Below are 26,951 nucleotides of genomic sequence, written 5' to 3'. Positions count from 1 at the left end.
ATTCCTAAGCTCAACGTTGGCGATGATCTACAGAATGAAAGAACAAAGTTAACTTTGGGAAAATTGTATGTTTCTATCTTAGAAAGTGAAAAGGAAGCATTGATAACAACCTGATCTAGATGTAAAGGTTAATGTATTGTACACAAAACCTTGGGAAACAGATTAAAATACAACCTAATCCCTTACAATTAATAAATGTAATGCTTTTGAATTATTACTTTATAATTATACTATTTATTACCAGTTAAAAATCATCAAACTGATATCAATGTTGAGATCATTTAGAGCACAACGTGGTTACTGCAGAAAAGAGGTGCTGTAAGCCCTGCAGGACTCGACAAATCTGAATTACCCACTTACAGCAGACATCACTTCATAAAAAGTCAGGACTGGTTTGTCTTGGAATCAAAGAAAAAGTGTCCACTGAAAAGCCTTAATTACCATCATAGTCCATGTACACTTAATAATTAAAGCATGTTCTTTAACTTAATTAGCTGGGTAACTAACTCTCATTAGATGTAATCATTTCAACAGAAGCCGTGAATTCTTTTGATGTTTGTTCCGTCCTGATTCATCCAATACATACTAACAGCTCATTGCCCTTGTTCATTTCCTAGTTCATTAAAGGCATAATATAATACTGTACACTGAAGAGAATGCAGTGAGTTAGTCCACCTTCAGAGGCAATTAAAACTGCAACGTGCTGCAGTACAGTTCCTTTCATTTCACAGGTGCTTCTGAGGACAGAAAATCATGCAGCTGTTTTCTCATTAGATTTGAAAGCTGCTGTCTGTGCCTCTGTTCCACTGGCCTCTTGTAACCTGCATGGGGCTTGCTGTTAGTGTGTTTTTTGATCTGATGACCACAGCCTACAAACTTTTAAGTTACACGGACTGAAACCTTAGCCAAGTCTGCCAACCTCATGTCTCTTGTGGAGTCACATCAACTCCATAAACATAAATATTTGATTTCCCCACTTAGCAATGCATATTAAGAAAAATACCTGGTCAGTTACTATTTTATAACCCACAGGACTCAAAGGTCATACCACATGAGGGGTCATCTGCATTATTTTAGACAGAAAAGGTCACTACGTTGGAACACATCATACTATATTAATGTGGCAGTGTAGTGTACAGTACTTGGATGTGCATTTATATTTTAGATCTGCATCGGAGTCCAGATTCTATTAAGACAGAAGACCGAAAACACACAGGATGAATTCTTACCATGTGCAACTGCACCTTCCCCTCGAAAAGCACAGCAGTGTAATCGGAGTTGAGATACATGCTTACTACTGTTCCAAGGTATTCCACATCTTTCAGTTTTTCTATCCCTGTAAACAAACAGGCATGTATAAGGTGCTACAGAAATATGGCTACCTGCTGTGATGCAGAAGTGGAAATAAGGCAGACTTTGCCACTCAGTGTAGGGAAAAAGATTTTACACTCCCTGAGTTAAGGCTGCGAGCATACTGAAAGCATATTCAATAGGAGCTGTGAGCAATCTATCTGAAGAACTAAGACGACAAAGGTAAATGATGTGAATGAGTTGAAATCATTCAGCTTAAATGTAACTTCAGTCATAGCAAAAATTAAAGACAGCAAATGACGTTAAACAGCCCTTTCATTTAAGACTCATGTGTCACCTACTGTCTTCTGCAAGGGCGTAAAACCAGGCTCGGTTGTTCATTCCCACAGCGATGTGAAAGGGGCCCACGGCGATAAAACTGGGCTCCACCTCCACTGACACGGCGATAGCCGGCTCCTTTAATCAGGCAGAGAGACAGCAAGTCAGGCACTGCAGCTCACACAGCCTGCAACAGGGAACACACCCTTCTCCCTTCGAACCCTTTGCCAGTGTCACTCCTCTCTGGGACACTGTTAGCCTAAACTGGAAATTTGCCTCCCCGAATGACTGAGATTAAGTGTGACTGAACGTAACTGGAACAACCAATAATAATAATCATTTCAAATGCGCTTTGCTCATGGACTGTAGGTGGATTCTGTCAAGCCCTCATCAGTTTTGACACCAGGCCAGCTGAGAAGTATTTACTGCCCTAGGTATGGCCGCTGCTCAATTTTTGCGTCAAATTCAGACGATTCATTTTCCCTCGAAATATCAGAACGCTTCAATATGTACTCGTGCAAACCCTGTTGTGGAGCACTTGCTCTGGAAGGAGGTCCGTGATGGAGGTGCTTGCTGCACGAGGAGGAAAGATCTGAATCCAGATTAAGAGAAAGGTCTGAGAGGGCAGTAAAGCTCCAGAAAGAGTCCTAAAGAAACAGAGAAGGCAGGAGAGATCGACCCTCTCACCCCTTCCACAGGATTGGCCACTGTGACCTCCAGTAAGGAGGTGAGGAAGGCAAGCCGGGTCCCACAGGTGTCACCCAGGATGGGCAGTTTGGTCAGGAACACGTGAAGTGTGCCACGCTGGGTGGAAACAGCCAGCAGCTGCCCATCGTCCGTCCAGGACAGGGAATCCAAACCTGTGAATTTGAAGAAGTAAGGACCACTCCAGCGGGTGAGGATGGAAAGAGAAATGAACAAAACCGCACGAACACCAATAAGGAGAAAAATCATAATTCAGATCTAAGCCTTACTGTCAGAGTAATAAAGTCTAACTGCATTTTAGTTTTTATTTTGTGATATATTCATTACTCTATAGTGATAGGTATTCATAAATAACCCTATATAATGTTTTAATTGTTTAATAATATCTAATTCAATCAATTCCATTACACTTCATAGAATTACTTGTTGGAAGAGTGCTGCAAGACGTACTGCTGCTGACACTACACAACTTCACACTGTGTTTCTGTAGTGTGTCATGCATTCAGACCCTACCTTCAGAGACACCTGTTGAATGGTTATTGCCTCAGATGATAATTCCGTCTATTTCTGAAGTCAATCTTGTCATGATTTGCAATGGGAATAAAATTAAATATCTCACAATTGCAAATTGCTGGTCTGGAATTATTCCAGAAATTAAAATTAAACTCAGTACTTGAAACTTTGGATTATAAGGTATACGACACCTATCTGAAAATTCACAATGTCCAGGGGAGCTCTGCTTTATTGAGACATAAAAATTTTATTTTAACATTTTATTTTATTTTACAGTGCACAATGGCACACTACCAACCAAAGTCCTAGTTCTTATTAGTTTTTTTCAGTTTCTGTTGTTGCCTTTTTTGGTTTACTGCACATTATTATCTACAAAAATGGCACAATGGCAACACAAACAAATATGGGGTATATTCAGCAAGAGGGCTTCAATCTCTAAACCTCAAAGATCTGAGTGCAATCAGATAGAAAAATCAATCATTCTCCTCTATGCCAAACACAATTTAATTTTCCCCTACACCATACCCCGTAAAATGTTAGGGCTTAAGATAAAAAAGCACAAACCACCTGTCACAAGCAGTCACCTGTACTGAAAGAATCACATAATCAAGCAGGGATCAAAACCTGAAGTGGTGAGTTTTTACAGGATCTAGGCTTTTCTACCACAGTTGTTTCTACTGGTGAGAAAGGAGGTGAGACTTTGTCCACTTCTCCCTCTTGGTTATGAGGGAGTGAATTAATACCTGTATCAAGCTGAAGTTTCTCCGTTTTTATCATGCATCTGGGCTGTATCACGGACACAGGGCAAAGACATAAAGGAACGTCTAACCTCAACACTGAAGTACAGAAGTGTTGTGTCACAGACACTGTGTCAGCTCCCCTGCCTGTGCCTGGTGGTCAAAGGGCTGTCACCTCAGTAGCTGATGACAGGGAAGGAGGCAGCTGCACCTCCTCATCCACAGGAGCTGCTACATCGCGCTCACCTTTGGTCTCGTCATCCAGGTTAATGATGGCATACATCTCCTTCAGCTCCGCCAGGTCATGGATTTTGATGCTGAAAAGTGAAAACGACACCAATGTTAACCAAAACAAGGGAGACTGAAACCTCAATGAGAAAATAGCATCTCCAAAGATAACCATCAGGGGGAAAGCTCATCTGACGATGTTTCAATAAAAACAAAGCAACAGATTGTTAGCAAGCAGTTTGTAAATTAGCCAATGCATTTTTGTTGCCGAAACGCGTCTGAATGATTTAACTTCTACAGAAAAGCAAAAGTAAATTCGGCAGTTAAAACTGTTTACGGATATTTTAAAAAGCTTATTCTTTTTCTTTAACAAATGTTTTTTTACAACCTTCATTTCCAGTATGGCAACTACACCGCACATTTTTCAATGATTCATAAATATGCATAATGCCTCTTTAAACGAAGTATATTTAAATGAGCAAACTGCTCAAAGATACTGTCTGGAATCTGAATCCTCACTTCATCTCTGGCTTGCATCTCCCTCTGCTGTCTCTTTATAGCACAAAATGTGAACTGGATTTCATCAGAGATTTAACTGATTTACATACTGCGCACAAGATGGCTTATTAATAATTTGTGTTCAATTAATTTCCATTCTCTGTTGTGAAGACACCACAATGCCTTTTCGCTCCCTTCCTCTCATGCTGCATTTTGTTGAATGACAGACGATGTATACACTATGTACAGTGAATATTTTTATTCAAAAATTTAACACTCAAGTTCACTGAACGCTTCAAAGATGTTTGAATGCCCAAATAGAGTGAAAGAAGCTAAATGTCAGCACAAATTGCGAAAATTAAGAACTAAAATATGTTCAGTGTATAAGTACAGTATTCAGCAAAAAGTGGCAATATTGGTCGAAGCACTTTTGGCACAATTACAGCTGCAGGTCTTTAAGAATATGTCTCTACCAACTAAATATGCAAGTGGTGCAATATTCATCCCAAATTTTCATCCCATTGCTCCTCCCAAATTTACTTAAATTTTGTCAAGTTGCTTATTGTTGAATCAATAGTTTCATCATACCACAGATTTTCTGTCAGATGCAACTTTTGACAGGGCATCTCAACGACATTCATTTATTCTTAAGCAACTCCCAGCTCTGGCCTTGTGCTTTTGGTTACAGTCCTACCGAAAGATGGATTGTCATCTCAGATTTACGTCTTTAGCAGACTGCAGTGGGTTTACCTGTTAAGATTAGCCCTTCCTTTGCTCAATCCCTTTTCCCTCAATCTTGAAAGGCTTCCCAGTCCATGTCAAAGGGAAGCAGCCCCACACAACAATGCTTCCACCAGCCTACTTAACCATTCGTCTGATCACACAAAACCTTTTGCTACATGTTGGCAGTATAGTTATCTGATAGCTGAATCTCTGCTATAAATTCACTATGTGGCTGAGGCACCTTTCAGAGATAGGTGCAGTCATTTATTATTTATTGTCAAAGTAATTGTGTATACCTGAACTAAATTAGATTTGTAACAGCAAAAGGATGAGTACTTAAGGTATAATCAACCAATTTTAGTTTTTGACTTTTCTTTTGCTGAACATTTGCACTGAACATTTCACTTCTTTCACATATAAACATGTTCCACTGCAGCATTTCAGTACTGGTTTTAAAAGCACGTACATATCATCTGCAATTCAACACATTAAGACATCCCTGAAAGGCGATAAATACACTTGCAAAACAGCGAGGACTGCTTTTCTGACACACTTTTTCTTTTGACTTGTGCTGCTTAAGACAGTGCCGAGCTCTGGTACCGGATGGTTTTTCAGCAGGAATTGCCCCTCTCTGGCTCTGTCCTGTGAAAGAGGAGATAAAATGACTCGTGCTCCCTCTTACCAGTTGTCTCCACAGGAGGCAGCCTTGTTGAGCGACTGGGAGATGGCGATGCTGGTCAGACTGTCCTTGTGGTTGTGTGCTTGGAAGAGCTCCTGACCGATTTCGCGGATGTGTGTGGAAATCACCACAAAGTACCCTTGGGAGAAGCCAATCATAATGTATCCATCCCCATACCTTTGGAAGCGGAGAAAAGAGTTAGACACATTTCAAAACATACTTGCTTTAAAAATCACTAGAAATGGTATTAAAGGTTCCTATATTCTTGTCTTCATTTGCATGCAGTTTTCCTAGAGCTATTATAATATCTATATCCCTACCCCAAGTCATAGATTCAATAGCTTTTCTCACTCCTCCTTGACATTTTATTTATAAAGAAATCTTTCAATATTTTGCTAAAAAATGCAGGCTTCTCACTACCCAACATCAGCATCCTTTGCATTTGTTCCAGCTGCAGGCTTGAGCAATAATAGCGTTTCATACTGTTTGGCCTTGTTATCTGATTAAGCACATTTCAAAAATTAAAATAAGATAACTCTTAACATCTCTAGGACCTGGTGCTGGCTTATACAAGTACTCTATGACTCATCAAATACGAAACGGATCAGACTGCTGCTTGATGGCAATCTGATCTATAGCTCTGCAGGTCTGGCTTTTATGTTACAGATACGCGTGTCCCTGAGAACTAATTAAAATATGAAAAGATGAAAACAATAAAGGCATTACCACCGGTATGCAATTATGGTACCATAGCGCTGCTGGAAGGCCAGTTCAATGGGGTTATCAGGGTCATTGAGGTTAAAAAGAAATAAGGTTTTCCTCCCCACCACCACACTGGCCTAGAGAGAGAATATGCCAATTTAGAACAATAGGCAAGAGGGCAAGATAAGATAAGAAGTCATGTACACAATAACAGTTCCAGGCTAACCATACCTCCCATAAAACTCTGATTACTAGATTTTGGAAGGTCATAACCGGTGGATAATAAAAATGTTATGTTTCATATTATGTCACACAAGCCTAAGAGGATGGAAGGAAGTGATTGAAGTTTTTGTGTTTTTCTTTTAAGTTCCTATTTTTCTGTTGAACCAAGTGTGTCAAACTCAGTGCCCGGAGGGCAATTAGATCGTTGTGTTCCAATTTAACCTCTCAATAAACTGATCTCAAAATTGGCACACATAGCCATATTTTTTGTTTTCAAGCTCATTATAGCTGATGATGTAAAAGAACGCTTTACTGAAGCCAACACAGCAATGATTTTTTCATGTCTGGATAGAAGAGTTAGAAATGTTCCAGTTAATCAAACATTCTGCCAGAGACAGTGCAGAGTGGAACAGAAGCCAGAAGATCATGATGATCTCCCAGGAGTCTGAGATTGATAGCCTTGTGCTGGAACATCATTCAACAACTAATCAGTTCCTTCCCACCTGAGCGCAGACAGAATCTCACAAATCTTTTCCAAGTGTCTGCCTGCTCGATTGGTATTAGCATGGCTGAGAGTTTGAGCTGTCCCATTTTTTGTTTCCTAAATTTCAAAAATCCCCATTTTCAAGTTACATTCAGCTATGTGCTATGAACAAAAATACTGGGAGAGGACAGTCGAGGTCGGGAGTCTGCAGTTTCGAGTGAACTGAACATGTGCTGATTCATAAAATAGACACTGCAAACAGCTCTGATGAATAACTAACACACACAACTACACAAATGCATAAAGGGCACTGTTCAACATGTAGTGAATAAAGGATAATGTTGTAATGCACCATTGTCTTTCTGTCTCAATATGTTCCGAGCACTAAACAAAACTCACCACAATCATTGGCTCTCTTTTAACCAGACTTTTTAAAAAAAATCCACCTTAAGGACTTTCAAGGCCAGCCCAAGAGAACAAATACAGACAGATAATGAACTTCTCCAGCAGTTAAGCCGATGAGATGTGCCGCTATGAACTTCACAGTTCCAGGGAGAGGCGAGTCTAGGAGGCATCAGAGCTTTGCTGAACGATTGTCTGGAAGCTGCCTGCAGCTTGTGTTGAGAGAGGGTGAAACTCACAGTGCTCTCGCCCATGCTGGCTCGCTCATCTGTCTTCATCACAGAGAACTGAATATCAGCAGGCTCTGCACGGACTGTTGTCTAGAAATGGGAAAGCCAGGACACAGGGCTGAAGAAAAGGCGATCATTGCCACATTCTTCACTGCATATTCGTACTATTAAAATGACTGCTTAGAGACAAAACGTTGATATATATTTCTATATATGCCATTCATTGTAAGACATACAGAAACTGCAAGGAACGTAGCAACAACAGTTCCCAAACATGCACTCACTATAAAATGTATGTTCAGGGATATTACTTTAATTCATATTATCAGTCTGTTGGTCCTTGTAACTGACTGAAAACCTTATGACAAATTACTAAAGTGTTTCCATAGCAATGACCTTGAGAGTGAATCTACAGGGGTAATGTAAGACCAGATTTTACAACCCGATTTTGCATAATCATACTGTTATGTCTTAAGGGTATGAAAACCTTTAAAGTTCACATTTTACAGCACCCCATTCTTTAAGGTAAGATAATGACAATGTTTGAGCTTTTGCCTGGCTGTCCCTTATCTCTATCTTGCTGCTTGACCAAGGGGACGAGCAGTTTTCCTTATTATTAACAGTGATCACAAGATCACTCTTAGTGAGGTCGTTAAATTACTATAAGAAGACAGTATAAAAATCAATATGGAAATCAGACAGAAAGAATAGAAACAAGGAACAGAGAAGAGACAGGAAGACAAACTACAGAGAAGAGAATAAAAGAGAGAAGAAGATTAAGAATTTTTAGACGGCACCTCTCCTATAAACCAGACTACAAATCTTTTAGGTATATTGAGCATTGAAGAGACCGGCTCCAGGATTCACGCCAGGGACAGGTGACTTATATTACTGGAAATACTGAATTTCTATTTGTGGTATCGAAAAGACTGGAGAAACTTGAGTGATACATTATTTAGAATAGAGAAAAAAGTTCCCATTAATTTAGTATGTTTTATAGAGTACTGTAACCCTGAATATAGCTGTTTTATTTTAGAAAAAAATGTTCCCTCTTTACCCTATAAGATAGTAAAAAGACAGGACCCTGGTGCTCACAGCTTTTTTAAATGTCTGGATAAAATAGTTGTAGATGTTTTGCGTTGGTGTCTGTAATTTATTTCAGATTTTTTTGTCTTCTTATGTTGGTATACATACTAGCTGTGCCCTCACTGTCTCTTCACTCTGAGAACATGACACTTGTCTCCTTGAAGGCGATGTGATCACCTGTCTTATAGTGTCTCCTTCGTGGTTGCTCACAGTTACTGTCTTGTCTTCACTCCCCAGAGCCAGCAGATTTTGAGAACTCCAGCAGCCACAGGTAATCCTCTTTGTGTGCTTTCCTAAATAAAAACGACAAGTGTTGACATTTTTTAGCTCCACATTCACTGAGCCAGGAACATCACTATGAACAGCTGAAGAATCACATCATCTTCAGCAGGAATTAAATCCTGAATTTTCAGTGAACAACACAGTAATATACAGAAATATTAGTCATGCTAAACATGCACTGGGGAAGAAAGAAGGGTGGTTTAGCACTGCCTCCAATAATGGAAAAAGAGTCTTTACATTTATTTTATTCTTACTACTTATGAAAAAGACTTAGATTATGTTTATGTAAACACATCATCGACATCTGGTAGACAATGTTGGGAGTCAATTAAGATGCAAACTGTTGTGATATAAAGTCAAATGTTGATTAAAATAAAGAGATGTTATATCAAAATTGTGTAATGCATTAGAAAGACCTTATTTAGCAAACTGCATACTGATACCCTGAATGGTATGAAAGTAAAGATTTAGGATTAAATGGTAAAAAACAGAAAAGCATGAATTCAAATTCATAAATTAAGAAAAATATTTTAACTAGTCATACACAACAGTACCATTAGACAAAAATACAATGCCAAATGATAAATGATAAATGCAGCTACCGAGGATTGGAATCTTGCGTGAGGTCTGCTGGTTGTAAATGAGAAGGTTCCCCTTGGCAGTCCCCACAGCCAGTAAGCATCCTGCTTTTGACCACTGCAGGAAGGACATCTGGTCCCTGTGGGCAAGAGAGATCACAGGTAGTTAACACAGAAGAGACAGGTGTCTGGAGCACCACCTACCACAGAAGCAATGAGATGCATTTTAATGAAGACTGTTGATCAAATAAAACCTAGATATTTTTAGTCTTTACGCCCCAAACAAGACAAGAACTGTCTTCTTTAAATATATTCACAGCCTTCACTGGGAAAGAGTGACAGGTTACCTTTTCTGCTAAAAGAACCAGCAGTCTTCTATGCTTGCTGGAGTCTCGTCTTTTCAAAGACTGAGTTCTATTGACCCTATACTTACACACTGTAACAACACCCCATGTAATGCAAATTTTATACATAAAAAAGAAAGGAGTCTTAATCTGATTCTGTTTCCACACAACATAGTCCCACAAAGTCCAAGCCTTCCCAAACTACAAGCCTTAACATAACCTGTGGCAGCGTAGATGGCCACAATATCTATTTCATATACTAAATCTAAACTTAGCTAAATAAGGTGTCACTGGTTCCCATGAAAAAGAGAAAGAGTTATGTTTCTAGATCTCTGTCAGTCTACAGTTCGTTGTGCACAGGCAAAGATTTTACCATTTACATATGAGCACATTTGCTGGTAAGAATATGATTTCGTGGAAAAATGAGTGGAGAATGAAGAAATGATTCATTATTAGTGAAATATTCTCCTGGTGTGTCTGCTGATGGCGATTCTGATATACCTCTTTGTAGTAGGATATCAAAGCTTTTGGTTAAACAAGGTTTAGAAATTGAGTTATAATCTGTTAAAATCTAAACACAGTTGCACCCTAATCAAATAGTTTAAAATCATACCCTCTTTGAACTGAAATATGATGGATAAGAAAAAAAATGAATCCAAAAATAGTCCCATTCCTTAAGACTTGTATTCAAATACAAATTTGGTGTTACTGGGTTAGTCACACACAAAAAAAAGTATAATCGATATTCAAGACAGTCTGACCACATCACATTTATTCTTTATACTTATCAAAGTCAAGCTCCTATGGGAAACAAAAATCCAGTTAATCGATGATCCAATATTAAAGGAGCTGGTTTGAAATAAAGACTGGCGCTGCAAGCAGGGCTCTTAGATCCTCACTACCCACCTCATGCCACTGTCCAGCTGGCTGATCTTGTTGGTGTTGGCGTCCCATAGATAGACAGAGCTGGACTTATCTGCAATCACTGCCAGGATGTCTCCATCTTTATCCCAGTCCATTCCCACACACTTACTAAACGGTGACAAAGTCTGTGTTAACACAAAAACGCCTCACTGCCTGCGTGGTGCCCTGCTTTGGTTTTAATAACAGATACTGGTTTAAAGGTTTGGCAAAACCACAGGGAAGGAAAAAGAAATCAGATATAAAGGCGTATCTAGAGCAACCTAGCCAGCAATAAATAGTACCTGGATGCACAAATTCTGGGCACTCAACAGAATAGGGATTGAGAGGTACAGGGAAGAAGCTAGCAGTGCTTTGTATGGAGGGTGTTCTGGGAGCATGAGAACCAGTACTCTACAAAGCACTATGGCCAGGAGCCTGTATCCAGGGCTGCTAGCAAGAAGGATTTCCATTTGCAAATGTGTTCACTTCCAACTCTATGTTCATAGCATAATGGTTGACCTGAAGATCAGAATACTCAAATAGACAGCAGTGTTTTTCTTTTAGATCATTTAGATATAGGCTGCTTGGTGGTTTATCAATAGATTATTTCCCCACTGAATATGTGAATGTCTAACCCATGGTTTCATATTAATGGGGTATCCTGCATACAAAGTGTGTGTCTATCTGCAGGTGTGGCTATAGTAATTCAATTTTATTGATTTACTGATTCAATTTTATATATTTTTCAAGACACTCGAAGCTCTGGTCTCCCTTAGTCCAACTGTAATCTGAGATAAACATTGGATTGCAATGTGAAATTAACAATTAACAAATAAAAAGCAAAGATTAGAAAGCCTGACATTAGCTACACATAGTCATATACTAACCCTGGAAGATTGATTTCATTCCTCCGCTCTCCATGACGATCAAAGATTTTTACGGTTTGGTCAGGTCTTTAGAAAAAGAAAAGTCATTTTTAACACACGCTTTTCAGCACATTTTTAAAACACACATTACCACGGCCACTGTATGAATAAAACATACTATTGTTAGCAGTCTGAAAAAAAGACAATGTGTCTTCTAACATGGAGAGAGAGCCAGGATGTTGTTCTTCTGTCAATGTTTGCGCACACAGTGTCTCACTGCCCTCTTGGCCCAACTCCTGTTGATCGGTGTGAAAAGTCAGGAGCTCTTCCACCTACCCAGCGACAGCGAGATAATTCCCCAGAGTCCTCTGCCACTTGTACTGCAGACAGGAGCCCTGCCAGGCCCTGTCGGAGAGGGTGAACACTCGCTGGGGAGAAGACGAAGATGCTGTGTAACTACAATGATCATATTCCTAATTTTGGCAGCGAAAGAGAGGTTTCAGACTCAGTCGTTTGCATTTCTGTTATTTCTATTTATGCGTTAGATACTTATGTTTTCAGTTTATCGTCGTTGCCTCTATACTTTTATACTCAGACTTCACAACAGACAAGCATTTTTTCCACCATTCTTATCCCTTTGCAACTGAGATTAATTACTAATCGTTATTATATGTTTACATCTTAAAACCAGCGTCGATGAAAACATCCATTTACGATATGAACTGTAAACACTCTGGGAAAATCTCACACAGTGCATGTTTTGGCGATAATTATCGACTATTTCTGCAATCTATAAATTACCTCTTTGATGACAGTATTCCATGATTTTGTATTTTAATAAGTAAGTAAACTTAAAATGTATGAACAAAAATGAAAAACAGGATAGTGTTAATAAGATCGATGTCTAAAGTGAAAAGCACAGAATGATAATAAAGATTAATCTTTCAAAGAGCTTCAATGAAATTTTTATTTTGCACGGCGACTTAAACTGCCGGTCTTTTCGACAGAATATAAATATGTAACTTTGTTTAACACGCGCCCTTTTCATATGATCGCGATCGGAATTAGAAACTACAGTCATAAAACAATGTTTTGATACCTTCATAATTTATTTTTCGTCATCAGGAGAGAACTTCACCATTTCAGCTTTTGCTCGCCCCAGAATGCATCCCTCCACAGCGTCCGCGTCACCCATAGCGACCCGCTGCCGCAACCAATCAAATCACCTCGAAACCAACCGCAAAATCACGGCTCTCAAGGCATTCTGGGACGTGGAGTCCGAGCCGCTTGTAGTCCTGGAGGCACTCCTCTTTCCTTTCCTCGGGGCTCGTTGAACTGCTGCTATAAATCTTCTATGCAAGCATCGCATTTCTCCGTTTCTCTGGCGCATTTTGTTATGTTCACAGCGAAGAAAACGTCCCGAATGTATTATTTGGTTTTGACGTTTAACAAGTGAAAAAAAAAAAATATTTCGTGGTATCACCAAAACATGCAGTAGTTCAGTCTGGTATAGGTTCATAAAGTTTATACTTTGCATTTGTGTCTTTAGTTTTTGATTATGAGGGCAACATTCTGGACGTACGGTCAACTCCAGCGGCTCTGGCGAGATTGACTGGCCGGGCAGATTGAAGCAATCGACAGTCAGGTCACGTTGGCATGTTTTCCTCTCTGCCCGGAGGTAGCGATTTCTGCTGAACAGTTGCATGAAACTCACAATGTTCAGATCAGAGTAACGACATTCCATGCAATTACAAGATAGAGGACATACACACAAAACCGTTAATCCCACTTTCGCGGGTAGAATCTAACAAGTACAATTTTAAATCCCCATTTTGCATTTTAGCATCTCTCCGAGCAGTTAGTTGATTGTCCTTCCTTATCATCTTCATGTACAAGAGAGCTTCTGTCAGGTGATGGATTAAACAGTCTTGAATGCTTTTATAACTGAATTGATTACTGAATCAAATGACAGTCGTTACATTTTGCCGGTTTGATCACATCCCACTAATTTAGCAAGTATCTGTGCCCTATCTGTGCTCAGCTAATATACAATCTGTGCCGCTGAAGTTAACCAAAAGTGATTAATCTGGGACTAAAGATGTATTTTACACGATCAAGACGAAGCATGTACCAAGAAGCAGAGTCATCTGATGCCCTCTTCCTGATATCTTCGTTACTAGTAACAGCTGGATTTGGGAAATTAAATTTAGGATTATTTCAATTGAGACAAGTCAAAACCGCATTGATATTACATACTCAGAACAAACCTGGATTGAAGTTGTCGATTATTTATATTGTATATTTTGATTATTAATAGTACTATCAAAAAGGTCAAAGAATCTAACACTATAAAATTATCCCCACCTTTCCCATTTATACTCTATATCTTGCCTTTACAATCTTGCTTTAAAGGGATAATAATAAATATCTTCACTTCAAAATAAAATATAATTTTATTATGTGTACAACATATAGAGATAAATATGCATTTATATGTAAGTATAAACGCACAAGGCAGAGAAATACCACATTTACATAAATATATAATTTAGAAAGATTGACATTAGCATTTAAATAGCTACAGGGTTTTGGTTGCCGTGTAATTTATTTGCATTTTTTGTCTCGTTTGACTCACCTCGGTGCAGTACTGAAAAAATACATTATCTCTTTAAACGTAAGATTTTTCATATCGTGAAACGTAATTTTGAACTGGGGGGAAAAAAATCCCCATTGCAGACAAGCATATTCGGCACACATGAAGAAATTAAACAGCCCTGGGCTGTCTGGAAGCAGTGGGGCTTCACAGCGGCGGCCTCAGTCTGAACGTATTTACTATTCTGTAGAGGAAACCACCTCATTGGACTGCACTCTGTACACTACCTGTCCCAGGAGGGTCCAGACAGCAGCGGGGGATGGGAGAAATTATATTATCTGACATGTCAAACATAAAGACCCCCAGGCAGTTTTTCACAGTACGAGAAACGTTACACAAAATCCCTAATGAGAGAACATTTCCAAGTGACCCCTGAAGTTCCTGCCTACATGAGTGATCGCTAGCCCCCCCCCCCCCCCAGCTATCATGTCAGTCACCGTGTGGGGCCGAAGGTCCCGGCAGTAACAACCCAGACGAATTCACAGAAGATTCCAGAAGGTTTCCGAACAGTCAGGCTGAGCATCTGAAATAACCGCCGCACAAAACCAAGAAAAAAAAAACAATGACATGGTCTCCTAAGATGAGACTCTTATGAGGTTCATAGATAATAGTTTGAGGTCATATACTGTACCTGTGGCAAGTTCAAGTTCACCTGGATACACCTGAGAGCAGGGTGCTATAACACAGATGTTTTACAGGCAGGTCTGGGGGAAGTAGACACACAACCATAACTGCAAGGGAAAAAAATACCATGAGGTATTCGAGAGCAAGAGCCTTAATCCTAGGGAATAAATCATCCGAAGGGAGGAGAGCTTACTCTTTGATCACTAATAACTAATAATGTCAGTGCAAGCCTGCCCTTCAAATGTGTTGCTTAACTGCTGGTATTCCATGAAAAAAACAAAGGCTAGGAAACAAATATTTTCTGGACTTCATCAATTATCCTTACAATGCCATCCGTTGATCTGTAAATAATGTTAAATCCTGTCACACACCATCAGATGAAGAATGGTGATGTCCTACTGAGAGAAGGAAACTAACAACTCACAGGATTTCCTTTGACAGCTGTTAAACCAACTGAGTGAAGTCTGTGCCGTTCAGCAAATAAAACCACAGCTGATCCAGATAAAAGTTTGCCATCTGCCAGAGAGAGTTAGGATCTGAGCTTCCCCAGGTGTGTCTGGACTGTTCCAGGTGCATAGTGGCAGTTAACCCATGAATTAACTGCACGCTGCACAAACAGTGCATCTGTACACAGTACAGTACAACAGTGCTTCACTCCATGTTACATTTTTAACAGCCTCCCTAAATTAAGTTTCTTCATCATTAAATTTAGACTTCATGTTGCCAACAAGCTGCTGCTTCATGGCTCATCCTGTCCAAATGTTTCCCTATTCATTTTCAAAAACGGGCAATTGTCTGAATCCATATGGTAACTGACATTTCGAGAAGAGGTTCCTGGGTTTCTGTGGCCAAGGTGATTCTCTTTTCTGGTGTACACTGAATTTTAAACAATGCCTTCTCTTATTACCTATATATCCTGTAGGTTCTGCTTGTCCAAAACCGCTGTGCGTGTCCAGCATAAAGAGGGAAGGATTTATTAAGGTCAATAAAGAAGAAGCTTAAAATTTTCTGTTTCATGAACAGAAATAGCAAAATCCACAGTCAATCGAATATAACCAACATGTCCAGCATCTAACCAACATAAAGCCAGCAGCTATATCACCCTGCAACTCACAACTCACAACTGGCAGCCCACTGAAGCTCAGTAGGTGTGAGCCTGGTCAGTACCTGGATGGGAGACTTCCTGGGAAAAACTAAGGTTGCTGCTGGAAGAGGTGTTAGTGGGACCAGTGGGGGGTGCTCATCCTGCAGTCTGTGTGGGTCTTAATGCCCCAGTATAGTGATGGGGACACTATAGTGTAAAAAGGTGCCATCCTTCAGATGAGATGTAAAACTGAGGTCCTGACTCTCTGTGGTTATTAAAAACCCCAGGGTGTTCCTTGAAAAAGGTAGAGCTGTTGTCCTGGCAATTTTTTTTCCTTGGCCTTTATTAATCATGGCTAATTTATAATCCCCATCTATGAATAGGCTTCCTCTTCCTTCTAGTCTCCTCCTCACTGGTAGTGTGTGGTGAGCATTCTGTCGCACTATGGCTGCCGTCACATCATCCAGGTGTATATAAGTATAAGTATAAGCGTAAGGAATTATTATGATGTCTTAATCCTTAAAACAAGGATTTTAAAACTCAGGATTATGATCTAGATCTGTGGGCCGAAGCCCTGGTCCAGGAGAATTTCAGGATCTTCTGGTTTTCTTTCCAAATTCAAGATTCAACTACTGAATGGAACCACTCGGGTACTTGATTAGCCAAGATTAACATGATCTCTAGCCATTGATACTGTAGATTAAGTTTTCAAAACCTGAAGGACTCTCCTGGACCATGACGGGCACCGATATATCCTCATACAGTTACACATGGCTCACATGAAGGAAAGAGACCAAGCCAATCTGTTAAAGAAACAGAAACACAGTTAATAAAAATGCACTGGACACACCAGTTTCTTCTTCCAATATTTTAATATAAAAAAGTGCACAGAAAAGCAGATTGAATGGAGAATAAACAAGGCATGCAGTAAACTACTTTAAGAAAATTAAAGTTGCTAAATAATAAAGTAATATATTTAAATAAATATTTTTCCCTTTCGCAAAAACAAATATATAAAACATTTCACTTAAATACCACACACAGGGTGAGAACGTCACACAGGAGTTCCTGGGACCAGAATGGGGGAGCTGGAAGCTCATGCTTGTCTGTCGGAGCTCTGGGGTGACAAAGACAGTGCCCTGTGATTTGTAATATCCTACTCTCCATTAAGGCAACAGAAGGTCAAAACACGGGTTCAAAGCAGTTTATCACCCCCAACAGATGGACACAAAGGGTTCTAAAACAGACACGCACACTTCCAGCAGGAATGCAGTTCACAGGTTTGAATGAGGGAATGTAGGAATCCTGTACTTGTATCGCAGTCTGGGTGGAGCAATGTTTACTGTGGGGGTTCGTACATGCCAAGGGCAGGTTAGAGTCGATGATGTCAGACAGCACAAGACAACAGAGACCTGAAATCTGCTAACATCTGTCCCCCACTTCCGCCATTGTCGTCTCAGGTTGTTGAGCAGAAGAAATTTCCTTCAGAAACGTACTACTGTTTTGAATGAGAGCCCGGGAGTTTCACCCCTTCCTTCCACTGAACCACAGAACACCACAGCTCTACATCAACAGTAAAGCCCCCCAAAAATGGCATCTGCATTTGAAGGAATGAAAAAAAAGGAAAGTATTAAGACTTCCTAAAGATAAGTAAAATCTGCTTTTTAAAGGCAGTTTAGGTTGCTGCTAATATCATGTCCCAAGAAAGTGTTCTTAACAGATCATGTTCAAAAACTACTGCTGCTGCATCTTCCAGGCATTGAAACTGGAACTACTGTATAACTTTGACCTGTGGAACTTATCCAGTCAAAGCCTCAGTCCAGCCATGCAGAATGGATCCAATGCAAGTCTACCAACTGTGCACCCACAATGTGGACTATCATATAATATGATATCTTCCATTCAATATAGATAATATTGGTTTATATTACATTAATATTCAGAGGACTACTTTCTTAATTCGACCATTAACACACCCCCATCGTGTAACAATGAAAATACAATTGAAATGAGAAGAAAAATGTAGGCACATATAGTATAAAAGCAAATCAAGCTTTAAACATCTCCAAATAATTAAAAACACAAAATATTGCCCCATTTGTCCACGCAATCTATAAACTGTATTACAGACACTTCATTTTGTACCAAGTGGGGACAGACTTTATTAGACCACTATTAGTTGTTCCAGCTCTGGCCAGCACTCGTCACACGCTCAGAATGTTACCCTATAAACAACCTTCTCTCTGTTCTGATGGAATGTTTCTATTGTCTGGCTAAAAAAAATCAGAAAATATTATATAGATTATAATAATTATATAATATAGTACAATAAAGATATAATATCACATAGATTTTTTTCTGAATTTTGAGAATGAGAACATGAGAATGGGAACATTGAATAATTTTGATAAAAATATCAGAGAATGCAACAGTGTGTTTATTCAACCAAGACCTTTTCTTACCAGCTCTTCTTCCACCACCTCCCCCCTCCCCCCCCAGAGTTTGAAATGAAGGCTTTCCCCCCTAAAACTCAGGAGGTATCGGGTGGTGGAATCCACAAGGCTTCATTTTCACACGTGGACTTGCGGATCTCTGCTCTGAATTTCTTTGTAGAGACTCCAGATCCCTTCTCCGAAGTGGAAGTGTGTTTTCAAGTCAAAGGGCACTGAGATGGAGCTACAGTCTGAGTTACGCCATTCGCTTCAAAAGTGCATGCAACAAAATCCCACTTAGCTGATCAGTGGTGCTGTGAATACTAAGAAGAGAAAAAATAAATTCATGAATTTGAAATGATGTACTGCCAAATGTCATGAAAGTTAGAGTCTCCCTGTTTCAATGTTTGTTATTTTTTTACTGTATGTGACGATTGTTCTCTTATTTAAAACGACAGTTTCGTGTCTTGCTCAAATACAGAGTGGAAGTAATAAGAAAATACAATAAAGAATTAACCTGCCACTTTAGTCCCTCAGATAATTTGAGCAGTCCACTTTTTTTGATCCCGTAAAACCAGGAGTTTAATTTTGCATTTTTGTGTGTGCAAAAACAGGCAATAAGCTTAGGATGGCAGGAAAGGCCTTTGAAAATAGCCCAGATGTTTACCTTCTTTGATGGCTACTTTTAAAAGGATATTTAAAAAATGGAATGTCTGGTAAGGAGACTTAAAGAACAGAAACAAACCGTGATGTCTAATTACCCTGTACATCTTCAGAAATAGCAATGGATGTCTATCACCAAACAACACACACCCTGTGCTCTTTCTCCACTGCTGCCTGAGCAGTGTGCAGGACAGCCTGTCTCAGGCCTGTACTGTCATTGGTGAAAGAACACTGTTGCTCACTGAGATGCATCCATTACAGCACCAGGGGAAAATGAGAGTATGTGCAGTTCAATCACTGTGCTATTAAATTCAGCTCCGGTAAAATCCCAATTTCTCACTATGTCCCCAAAAATGCAATTTGTAACCTGTCAGGGGGAAGAGAAATGATACATGGTTCTTTTTTCATTTTTCTAAAGTGAGAATGTCTTTTGCCTGGATCAGTAACAGAGGGAACACCCCCTCCCCCCACCAGCCTCCGATCAGTTTCAGGAGCAGAAGTATCTTCTAGCACAGTGAGGTCTGTGACGATGGCATAACACGCCTCAGACTCCAACCTTTCTCCGTATACTGTTCCCTGTGGTACAGTCAACCCTATCCCAAATCAAAATGGGAATCAGCACATTAAACTGGACAAGGGCCAAACTGTGCTTTAGAAAGACGGTGAGTTTCAGCCCAGCTAATTAAAATACTCCACAGAGGCTACATGCTGTACATCATGCTGGGCTGCTTTCTAATGATTGACACAGCGCAGTTAAATGAGCAAAGTTTCCAATACATAGCAGGATGGAAATAGATATTCAATTCTTCCTTGGTAGAATCCCTTTTAAGTAGTTCTTTGGGAGAGAAGGAAAAAAAAATATGCAGGGGATCTTGACAAAGAGAATAAGAACTGTAATGATGTCTGGGGAGAAGGAGACGCTGGGTTATAACTTCACTGCCACAACACAGGCTCCTGCCCTCCCAAGGCACAACGGTGCAACCTGCAAAAGATCACAAGGAATAACCCAGTGAACCAGCTGCTCACACCATCCGGCCCACACCTCGTGAAAACGTTTCAGTTCCTGCTCGTGAAATGTCATTTTCCGTGCGTGTGGTTAACATGTTCTCTGACAGTTTTGTTGAATGTGTTTAAGAAAAGGGAGATTTCTGGGCAGCACACATGCTCTGCTATTTACTTGGCCACCAAGTATGTAGTGTCCTGTGTTTTTAATGTTCTGTACTACCCGTTGCACGTTGTAGTGCTTTGTTGTACTTTCATTATTTATTCTTATTTGTTCGGAAAGAACAGCACAAATATGAATCTCAATGTTAAATATGGCAAATAAACTCCTTTCTGTCTTTGCTCTGGTCTGCATAGCAAGAGAGAGAGAGAGAGACAGTATACAACTGCAGGAGAGGCCATGAATGACACAAAGTGATCTGGAGGAGACATGTTGCTAGGCATTTTACTCAGGACTGACACTGTTATTTTCTTTAAACTAGAACAGCAATTAAAAAAAATATACAGTATATGACACACAATTACACAACATATGACACATAAATTGTTTTGTTATTTTGAAATTGAATTCAAGGCATTGACATCTGAACTTTTTTTTCTATTAGGCAGTCAACTGATATTTAAACATTTCACTCAAAAGCACAGCCTGTCTGTATGTGTCACCGCGATGAGTATGACATTCCTTCCGAATTGTCACCTTTCAGTTTGGTGGCCTTGACTTGTCTTTTTTTTCCTGTACGATTATCCTGAATGTAGTAATTCAAAATTCAATACTATGGAGTTTACAGGACATTTCCCGTTTACCACTCTACCAGCTTTCAACATTGTGACTTTATTAAAAATGCTTCAGTCTTGCACAGTTTATAGCAACATCTATAAAATGTTCTCATGCTGTTCTCTACTTTGTTACAATGAAAAGACATTAAACGAGTTCTGTAAAAGAAATATAAACTATTCCAACATACAAATGTGGGAAGACTGCCTATGTCTATGGTGGTTTTGTGGCAACTAAGATTTTAATATGTAATTAAATGTACACACACATATTCCATTGTTCAAATATGAAAGTCTCTTCTTGAGCAGGGATTGTCAGCCAGAATACACTACACCCCTCCAGGCAGAAAACCTTTTACTCTAACTTCTTATGAAAACTGAAACTTGGTTTTAGAGAAATTCTAAATAGGACAACTTTTTTTAATGAACATTGACTGATATGAGCCAACCACTCAGAAACTCAAGCACTAAATGCAGCTGCTAAGAGTATAGATTGAGCTCTGTGGCCTAGTAACTGGTTATGTTACTAGTGAGAGGAACTAGGGTTCCCCAAACTGGCAGATTGGAGCCATGAAAAGAGTTGCGATCCGTCAACAGAGACTCCTGCTACTTATAGGGTGTCTGTCGGCTCGGGGAGATTTCTGTGAGAGATGCTCTGCTTTTTTGGTCAAGGCTAATTCTCCTGACATGCTGTGTAGAACTTTCAACCTGTCAAATTTCTGAATGGCTCTGCAGGTGGTAATGTCAGAGGAGCCTGTCCACGTATCTCATTCTTTAGTGAACAGGAACAGGGGCTGTAACTAGACAACTGAATCTTAAAAATATAGAAATTCCTAACCAAGAGGGAAAAAAAAGAATGTCACTAAGCAGACTAAAATGAATAAAAGACTTTCAGTATTACAACAGCAAAACATATTAATGTTCGGAAAGAAAAACGGGGAAACATTTAGGTGATGAAAGGGAAACATGATACATTAAATAAATATTTTAGTTCACTCAGTTGTTTATCACAAAATAGACAATGTGCCTCTGGCTGAACAAAGACAAAATTCAAAATTAAATAGCTTTAGTATAGAAGCGATAGAAGTGTTTTTTTTTGTATTAGAAGTACTTAAACATCTCTCCAGGACCTGATGGCATTTTACCTAGTGTATGTACTGTAAAGAAACTAAAGGTTAACCAAACACTTATAGATCAGCATATCTTTATTATATCATAGGTAAGGTTATGGGAATGATAATAATAACCAGACTACTACTACTTCCCACCTCGCAACCTTCACTCCTCTAATTCTGGTCTCCTTACTGTCCCCCAAGCCCGTCTACACTCTATGGGTGACAGGGCCTTCTCCTGTTATGCCCCCAAGCTCTGGAACTCTTTCCCCAAGGATATCAGAGAGCCACCTTCTCTAAACTCCTTCAAATCCAGACTCAAAACCCTCTTCTTTAAAAGAACCTTTACTGAACTGGTTCCATTCTTCACCCCTCTGCTTTTCTTAGTACCACCATCCACGGTCTCCTCTGTATATTATAATTGTGTTTTATCTTGTGTATTCTTTTTATTTATTGTTGTTGTCATTCTGCAAAGCGTTTTGAGAAGCCACCTTTAAAGGCGCTATATAAAATAAAGTTTATGATTATTATAACTATTGGATCATCTCTAAAATTCTTCCATGGAACATTCAGTATGGCTTATAAAAAATATATATATTCCTGCTTAACTAATTAGAAATTTTGAATCCACAGTGTTAACGGCTTAAAAAGAGACATTTGGTAAATTTTGATTTTCATAAAGCTTTTTATAGTTTTTCTCATTAAAGATTAATTCGCAGATGGCAGGCATTCAAAGTGATGTATCACTTTGGGTTGACAGCTGGTTAACAGACTAGATAAATAATAGATCATATTTAATGGCTAACAGATAATATTTAATGTAAACAGGGCAATGATAGTATATTTAGTTAAACGAACAGAATTTAAATCAAGTGATTTTAAAATTTTACAACGGACCAGGAGGACCTGACCGAGAATACAGTGCACAATTTTGGTCACCCAGATACAAATAGCTATAGCTGCTCTGGAATCAGGATAGAGAAATCAGAAACCAGGGACTCTCCTGGGCTTAAGGGAATGTCGTCCACTGACAGGCTGAACGGACTGAGCCCTTCTCATCTTGAACAGAGACGACTGCAAACAGCCCCGAATGAAGTATCTGAAATCCTCAAAAGTCACTGCCTACGCCAGCTCAGTGGACTATTTCAGAATGGACTGGGAAACACGAACCGAAGAATAAACTAGAAATTAACGACACATACTGTATTATTAAAAATGAGAACAGGTGGTAGCTTTTCACATAAAAAGTTGTGAGGTCTGGAACGAGCTACTCAGTCGGCGAAGGGGATGCCCTCTACTCCTTTCAAGAAGTGGCTGGCCGAGATCCAGGGGTCAACTGAATGAGTTATCTGGGCTGAGTGGCCCTTCTCTTGCTCGTAACCTTTCTTATATTTTAATGACGAGCCTGGCCTCAACAAAGGAGCTCCACATTGTGGGTTCCATTAAGAGATATCGCCACGCTGCCACACTGCTCGAGGATCCCCAGTTCCCCAGCTAATTCATTGCTGACAAAATCGAATCGGGGCAAAATGTGATGAGGGTGATGAGGATGAAGGCAGAATAGAGGGGGGGCAGTAAAGCCGGGTCTGACCTGTGTCCACTCATTGGTCTGGGGGTCGTAGGCTTCAACGGCATTCAAATAGACCTGTCCATCGTACCCCCCAACAGCGTACAGGCGATCCCCCATCAGGCACACCCCTACAGCGTCTCTGCTGATGCTCATCGGGGCCACCGCTGTCCACATGTCTGTCTTGGGGTCATACCTGTCGATGCCCAGACAGCCGGTCGTCAGACAAACAGCTTAAAGGTCTTCGGGAAACTTGAACACTTCCGATTAGCACATCGCGTTGCTTACACGTGGGATTCCCCATCCTCGTCCCGGAGGACCACACAGCCAGCTGAGCTTAATTACCTAACGGGAGCCTTCGTTGAACTAACAAGTCATTGGCTGGAATGTTTGCAGGGTTTTTTTTTTCTCCCAAAACAACCTCCCACGTGTTTACAATCTGGAAACAGTCAAACAGCCCAAAGGCGTTGCATTATTCACTCAATTAAGGGTTCAACTGTGTAACTGAGGCAGAGCTGGGCTGGAGCTTCAACCAGCTGGTGTGTGGAGCCCCCAGGATCAGGACTGGGACCCCTTTGTTTAAGGTTTGACACTCGTACATTTTTCCTGTCAGAGGTCTGGCTTCCAGAGTCAGTGATGTAGTCTGGCTCGTGCAACAAGCCACTTTTCTAGGCTTTCAACAGATGTGTCTCTTTTTATTTTGAGAACCCAGTTTTGAAATGTGAAGCTTTACACAAGAACACAGATCCCCAAAACTATTGAAGCAGCTGACACACTAGTATTGATATTTGAAATTCCTTTAGAAAGCACCTCTGTAAAACCTTTAGCTTCCCATGTTCCCAAAAGAGGAATAAATGACTTGCTGAAGCTTCAACATACAGTAGAAGTCCATGGAGAAGACTTTACTAGGAAACACACAGTACTTCATCTGTCTTTAAAGAATAGGGCACACGAACCACTGTCTCCTACTAGGCTGTCGCCTTTAACTACAAACATTGGTTATGGGAAAATCAGCATCATTTGTAAAAAGATGAAGAAATAAAACTGTGTTTTGGCCCACTTATTCATACGCAGTATCCATATCTGTACCATACTGAATATTTTAAATTATTAACGTTAAAAATCATAATTGTGTCACTAACAAGATACGCAATAAAACACGAAGCATAACATGGAGTGGTGGTGGAAACCCAAGTGTCTTGACACCGGCTGAGCCTGACGCAGGTGGGGGCTGATACCACGGTTAGGAATGGCTGTGGGAAAAGTGGGCGCTCAGAGGGGCTCTGCCTGCGGCTGGGTACTCTGCCCGAGCAGGCCGGCACGTTACCTCTCCACACAGTCTGACAGCCGCGACGTCAGGCTGGAGGCTGGGGCGTCGTGGCCCCCGATGGCGTAGAGGAATCCATTCCAGGTGGCAACGCCTACCCCTCCTCTCCTCTTGGCCATCTGCGCACAGTGGACCCATTTGTTGGTGTGGGGGTCAAAACACTCCACCGACTTCAGGCAGGAGCTGCCATCCCGACCCCCGACTGCATAAAGCCTAAAGATAATGAAAAAGAAAGAGCAAGCTTTAAGGATCGATCGCTTTAAGAATCTTTAAGATTTCCTTGTGTGCCCACAGCGCTCGGGCTGGCTCTGTCCCAGGCTGAGCATCGACTGTAACACTTTAATTGAGAGCGACGTGATGCAAGTCCTAACAAATTCCACTGCACACAGGCGCGGGGATCTAGCTTCTGCTGGTGGGAAGTCAGTCACGCCATTACATATTCTAGCCAGTTGTTCATTAAATTAAATTGGTGTGAAGAATTACATTTTAGTCTGGGGATTAATTTCCATCTTCAGACAAAGAAAAAAAAAACAAATTGAATTCACCAAGGAGCGTTCTCAATCTGTGATATGGAGACAAATGTACGATATTTGAGATGAAACAAAGTAAGATTTCCCCCTTTTTCCTTTTCTGACAGAACAGATTCTGCTATCCGCATCATTAAGGGCAACAATTGGATTTTAGAGGTTTTATTACCATTTCAACAATTTAAGACCTGAAAATAAGATTACGCCGGCTCAAACGATGTAAGAACTTGGTCAATTAGGTAATGAGGAGCACAGGCAGCAGACAAAACCACAGAGAAACCTTTGTGAGCACTGGGGCTAGAAGTGCTCATTTAAATGAGTCCAGTGTCATTGATAACCAGGAGCCCTGACTCCAGCCCTGGGTGTAAAATACACAGTGTCCTACACTAGCTCTCTTTTACATGGTATCATTTTTGGATTAACTGGAAAAAATTGCCAAAGCTTGTTTTATGACTACAGCACTTTGACGTACAGTTATCAAAATCATACAGTTTTAAAAGTCCTTAAAATTATTAAATACAATCAGCATTTAATAATAAGTCAATACTGAGATCACTGATGTGAATAGTTTTAGGATGAAAAGCAGTTATGAAACCAAATAATTTTGGGCTTGTGGCTGTGCAGATGCCTCTTCCATCTTAAACTGCAACTGAAGCTCAGGCCTGAGAAAGATCCTGATTGGTTCCTGATCTCTGAACATGTTTAACTTTTCATGGCCACTGTGGTGTATCGCACCCTCCAGTGCATTTCAGCAACCTGCATTCTTTTCAGTGTAAGACACCTGAATGCAAAGTGTGAAATGATTAGCATCAAGATGCTCGAGAATGTAGGTTGGAGCCCAGAGGAGACCACTTAATACATAATGCTTGCTTGGTTGCTTGTAGTTTAAAATCTTTATGAATCAGAAAACCACTCTCTAGCCCATGAGACAACAAACAGTTTGGTCTTGATCAGGATGCAGAGGTGACCCAATATCTATGAAATCCAACATAAGATCAGGCGTAAGCTGGCAGATGAAAGAGGCGAACTGCAAGACAAGTGTAACTTACTTTCCACTGAGCACGGCGACCCCCACTGTGCTCCTGGGGGTGGACATGCTGGCCACAAAGCTCCACTGCCGTGCCTGGGGGTCCCACCGTTCCACCGTGTTCAGGTAACTCCAGCCATCGTGGCCCCCCACAGCATACATGGGGCCCTCCAGCACCGCCACACCTACACGTGAACATCCAGCATTGAGAGTCAGCCCCTGCGGGCCCCTCTTTCATAAAACTTTGAAACCAAACTTCTTTCTAAGCACATATGTATATAAAGGCTGGAAACCCCATTCAGGGTGTCAGTTTTATGGGGCAGATCCAGTATGTGTTGCTGTCCATAT

General features: G+C 40.3%; 2 protein-coding genes across 2 annotated transcripts in view; both read right to left on the bottom strand.

Annotated features, from left to right (window-relative positions):
• Nucleotides 1-12,988, bottom strand: part of wdr19 (WD repeat domain 19) — a 35,649-nt gene extending 22,661 nt beyond the window's left edge. Inside the window, exons 1-13 of the mRNA XM_088937188.1 lie at nucleotides 12,911-12,988; nucleotides 12,148-12,239; nucleotides 11,833-11,898; nucleotides 10,949-11,074; nucleotides 9,723-9,838; nucleotides 9,016-9,131; nucleotides 7,762-7,842; nucleotides 6,439-6,551; nucleotides 5,716-5,889; nucleotides 3,831-3,901; nucleotides 2,317-2,489; nucleotides 1,653-1,767; nucleotides 1,230-1,336 (exon numbers count right to left, since the gene is read on the bottom strand). Coding sequence (XP_088793314.1) covers nucleotides 1,230-1,336; nucleotides 1,653-1,767; nucleotides 2,317-2,489; nucleotides 3,831-3,901; nucleotides 5,716-5,889; nucleotides 6,439-6,551; nucleotides 7,762-7,842; nucleotides 9,016-9,131; nucleotides 9,723-9,838; nucleotides 10,949-11,074; nucleotides 11,833-11,898; nucleotides 12,148-12,239; nucleotides 12,911-12,916 — 1,356 coding nt within the window. The 5' untranslated portion in view covers nucleotides 12,917-12,988. The remainder of the gene's footprint in view (nucleotides 1-1,229; nucleotides 1,337-1,652; nucleotides 1,768-2,316; nucleotides 2,490-3,830; nucleotides 3,902-5,715; nucleotides 5,890-6,438; nucleotides 6,552-7,761; nucleotides 7,843-9,015; nucleotides 9,132-9,722; nucleotides 9,839-10,948; nucleotides 11,075-11,832; nucleotides 11,899-12,147; nucleotides 12,240-12,910) is intronic.
• A 4,047-nt stretch (nucleotides 12,989-17,035) lies between these two features.
• The window catches only part of klhl5 (kelch-like family member 5), a 38,555-nt gene continuing 28,639 nt past the window's right edge, over nucleotides 17,036-26,951 (bottom strand). Inside the window, exons 8-11 of the mRNA XM_088915808.1 lie at nucleotides 26,626-26,788; nucleotides 25,050-25,262; nucleotides 23,747-23,918; nucleotides 17,036-20,249 (exon numbers count right to left, since the gene is read on the bottom strand). Coding sequence (XP_088771934.1) covers nucleotides 20,193-20,249; nucleotides 23,747-23,918; nucleotides 25,050-25,262; nucleotides 26,626-26,788 — 605 coding nt within the window. The 3' untranslated portion in view covers nucleotides 17,036-20,192. The remainder of the gene's footprint in view (nucleotides 20,250-23,746; nucleotides 23,919-25,049; nucleotides 25,263-26,625; nucleotides 26,789-26,951) is intronic.

The sequence above is a fragment of the Atractosteus spatula genome, chromosome 1, assembly GCF_055471065.1.
Source record: "Atractosteus spatula isolate fAtrSpa1 chromosome 1, fAtrSpa1.hap1, whole genome shotgun sequence".
NCBI lineage: Eukaryota > Metazoa > Chordata > Actinopteri > Semionotiformes > Lepisosteidae > Atractosteus > Atractosteus spatula.
Note: the sequence above shows the minus strand (reverse complement) of the source record. Positions and strands in the feature narration are given on the sequence as shown.